Consider the following 3,330-nt stretch of genomic DNA (forward strand, 5'->3'; position numbering starts at 1 on the left):
CTCCAACTCAAAAATAAATAAATAAATAAACTGTAGAACCGAGGTCTCGCCAAGTTGCCCACGCTGGTCTCGAAGCCCTGCAGCCACGGGACTTTCTAATTAACCGACTAGGATGCTACTCGGCTCCCAGGGGTCTCCTCCCTTCCCCGTCCCGACCCCTGCGTCCTGGACCCGCAGGCTCTCTGCCAAATGCCATCGCTTGGGCAGAAAACATCCTGTACTCTGTCCAAGGATCTCCGAGTGCTGGCTCAGCGAAGCAGCTGCCAGTGACCCGCAAACCGCTGGCCCAAAACACCTGGAGAAGCACTAGAGGTTCCTCACGTGACCCGGAGAGCGAGAGGGTCTCGCTCGCCGACAGGCGTCGCGGCTCCGTTCGCCCGCACCCAAGATGGCGGGAGGGCGGGGGCCGACGCGCGGCGTGGATTGTGACGCCGCGCGCGGCGTGCTCCGTGCGCAGGCGCTTTCGGCGCCAATCGCCGGTTTCCGGTTCCGCCGCCCTCTTTCTGTTCAACGAGGCGGCTGGGCTGGTCGGTGGCGGCGGCTGTGCGGGTTCGCTTCGGGCCCAGGGCGGGTGGTTTCCTGGGCGGCGGCTGGGGCGATCATGAGTCCAGGCTCGGCGGGATGGCGGGGCGGGCCGCGTGAGGCCGAGGCTCCGAGCCCAGCCGGGGTCCAGGAGGCGAACGCGGCTTGGGGGGGCCCGCCCGGTCTGAGGAGCTCACGAGGCCTCGGGGCGGGAGTGGGTCCTCCAGGGCCGACCCTAGTTACCGGCAGATGGGCATTAGGCCTGGAGCATGAACTGGCCCGTCCCTTCAGAAAGAGTGAATTCCTCGGGCTGGGTCATAGTATCGGTCTGATTTTTTACATCTGGAAGGAGGGGTGGGCGGGATCGTCCATTTTCTAGGTCTTTCTTAGTCTTTAAGTGAAGTGTTACATGTAAACAAGTGCCCGGCGTGTGGTTGGCAGATACTAAGTAATTATTGTTCGTGGGTTGGAGCAAAGGCGGGAAGGGGGCCGGGCGCGATGGATCAGCCTGTAATCCCCGCACTTTGGGAGGTAGAGACAGGAGAATAGCTTGAGTCCAGGAGTGAAAGGTCAGCCTGGGAAACAGCGAAATCTTCGTCTCTATTTTTGGTGTCTGGAAAGTTTTGGCATTACCAAGTAGGGAGCTAAGCATGTTGGGTGCTCCAGCTTGGAGCTGGGGGTGTGGGGAGACTGTGTTGTAGGGTGGGTGTTGAGTGAGATGGTGTTCCCACCTAGGCTGACAGCAGTGACAGCCCACGGTGTACTAGGGGCTTGCTGAGGCGTATGAGAGTGGGTTCAGGGTAGATGAACCTGGCAAGAGGGTGCCCTGGAGCACTTAACTCCTTCAGCTACCATTGAGGACAAGGGGCCTAACTGTAGTCCTTGTTTTCGCAAAGAACACACCCTAGGAGCAGGGTGGAGGAAGTGTAGTCCTTAGTTACTCCGCATGTTTAGCTGTAGCATTTGGGTGTGTGAGACTAGCCCAGAGCTTGGTGGGGTGGAAGGAAGGGTGGCACTGGGGAGGGCCTGCAGTTGGGGTCAGTGCAGGCCTAGAGCTAGCACTGGGGTCCTAGGTCTGGCCAGCACCTGAGCTTGTGCCACTCAGGGATGCGGCTCTCATCATCCTGCAACCCCCCCCCCCCCCCGCCCCCAACAGACGCAGAGATGCAGATCTTCGTGAAGACCCTCACGGGCAAGACAATCACCCTTGAAGTTGAGCCCAGTGACACCATCGAGAATGTCAAAGCTAAAATCCAAGACAAGGAGGGTGAGTGGGGCTGGAGGTGGGTCCAGCAACTGGGAGCAGCTCTTCATCCTGGGGAGCCTCTGTCCTGTGTGGGATAGGTGATGGTGTGCTCTGTCTTGCCTGTGCTGTGTGGCCTTGGGAAGAAAGCTTGTTCTCTCTGCCTCCGTTTGATTTTTGAGAGATTGGAATAGGGCTGGAGTGCCTCTGCGAGAGCCACTATCAGTACTGTGACAGAGCCCCGGTCACTGAGCTCTCCCTCTCCCTAGGCATCCCACCTGACCAGCAGCGTCTGATATTTGCGGGCAAACAGCTGGAGGATGGCCGCACTCTTTCAGACTACAACATCCAGAAAGGTACTGGGGTGGGGTCGCTAGGCAGCATCCATGAGCTCCCAGGATGGGGCTTGGTGGCCTTGGTGAAGGTGGGAGGGCACTTTTAGGGGAAGCTCAGACAGGGCAGGGGAGTCCTGCTTTATGAGATGGTATGTTCATCACTGGGAAACATCTGATAATTGGCGTTTCTAAACAGCATTGGTCCCGTGATCGTGGGAGTTTCCATCTCTGCTGTAAGGAAATCAGTGTCACTTATTGGAGTAGCAAGACTTTAAGTCTTACTTCCTTGTGCCACTTAGAAATTGCCTTGTGCATTTGGAAACCCCCACACTTGGCAGGTGTTAGCCTCCAGCTTCCCATGCTGAGATGGAGGCTCCATGCATTGGCATAGTGTTACATGTAGAATGTTCGCCATCCTGACTTGATGTCCCCATTACACCTGGGAAACACCAGTCTAGGGCACTGGGGAACCTGCCCTGCGACCAGGTGCCAGGGCTGGGCTCAGTCGCCGTCCCTCTCTGGCTCTCTGCAGAGTCCACCCTGCACCTGGTGCTGCGCCTGCGAGGTGGCATCATTGAGCCTTCCCTCCGCCAGCTTGCCCAGAAGTACAACTGTGATAAGATGATCTGCCGCAAGTATGTGTGCTGGGGGCTGGGGGCAGGGCAGGCAGGGGCAGGGAGCCCTCATCCATGTTCCTGTCCCGTTAGGTGCTACGCACGTCTGCACCCCCGTGCCGTCAACTGCCGTAAGAAGAAGTGTGGGCACACCAACAACCTGCGCCCCAAGAAGAAGGTCAAATAAGGCCCTCACCAGCTCTTCCCGCAAGGCAGCCTCCTGCCCTGGCCCATGGCTCTGGGGCCTCAATAAAGTTTCCCTTTCGTTGACTGGAGCAGTAATGGCTCTTCTGTGCAGGGAGGCGGCTGAAGGATGGATGTCCCTCAGGGACTCAGCACTCTTCACCCAAGGGCTCCTCTGTTCCTCTGGAGTCTGAAACAACGCTGATCTCTGCCCCACATGTTTGGCGGGGCTTGTCACCAAAGGAGGAGCCCATTTTGGTCTCCTGACCTGGATTCTGTCATCTGTGATAGGAGAATAAAGACTGCAGTCCTGGGCTTGGGACTGTGGATCAGCTGTGTCACTGGCTGGAGTGCAGTGGCACAATCACAGCCACTGCAGCCTCTACCTGTTGAGCACAGGTATCCTGCCTCAGCCTTCCAAGTAGCTGGAACT

The 3,330-nt window shown here is 58.0% G+C and overlaps 1 protein-coding gene across 3 annotated transcripts; it reads left to right on the forward strand.

The window, feature by feature from the left end:
• The first annotated feature begins 474 nt into the window (after positions 1-474).
• Positions 475-2,989, forward strand: UBA52 (ubiquitin A-52 residue ribosomal protein fusion product 1). Of its 3 annotated transcripts, none has more exons than XM_008050476.1 (5): positions 475-549; positions 1,679-1,789; positions 2,035-2,121; positions 2,633-2,735; positions 2,808-2,989. In XM_008050476.1, the coding sequence occupies exons 2-5, from the start codon at positions 1,687-1,689 to the stop codon at positions 2,899-2,901; spliced, it is 387 nt and encodes a 128-aa protein (XP_008048667.1). In that variant the 5' UTR covers positions 475-549; positions 1,679-1,686; the 3' UTR covers positions 2,902-2,989. The 3 variants fall into 3 exon arrangements, with proteins under 3 accessions (XP_008048667.1, XP_021564453.1, XP_021564452.1); XM_021708777.1 differs by having other exon boundaries at positions 485-527; XM_021708778.1 differs by lacking the exon at positions 2,035-2,121.
• Positions 2,990-3,330: the final 341 nt, after the last annotated feature.

Source organism: Carlito syrichta, unplaced genomic scaffold, assembly GCF_000164805.1.
Source record: "Carlito syrichta isolate Samal-C Ts95f unplaced genomic scaffold, Tarsius_syrichta-2.0.1 Scaffold147223, whole genome shotgun sequence".
Taxonomy (NCBI): domain Eukaryota; kingdom Metazoa; phylum Chordata; class Mammalia; order Primates; family Tarsiidae; genus Carlito; species Carlito syrichta.

What these genes read in the sequence shown, in the direction of transcription:
- UBA52 (XM_008050476.1), top strand. Translation starts at nt 1,687, where the DNA reads ATGCAGATCTTCGTGAAGACCCTCACGGGCAAGACAATCACCCTTGAA. An exon ending in AGACTACAACATCCAGAAAG is followed by an intron (nt 2,122 to 2,632) that starts GTACTGGGGTGG and finishes GGCTCTCTGCAG; the next exon opens with AGTCCACCCTGCACCTGGTG. An exon ending in GATAAGATGATCTGCCGCAA is followed by an intron (nt 2,736 to 2,807) that starts GTATGTGTGCTG and finishes CTGTCCCGTTAG; the next exon opens with GTGCTACGCACGTCTGCACC.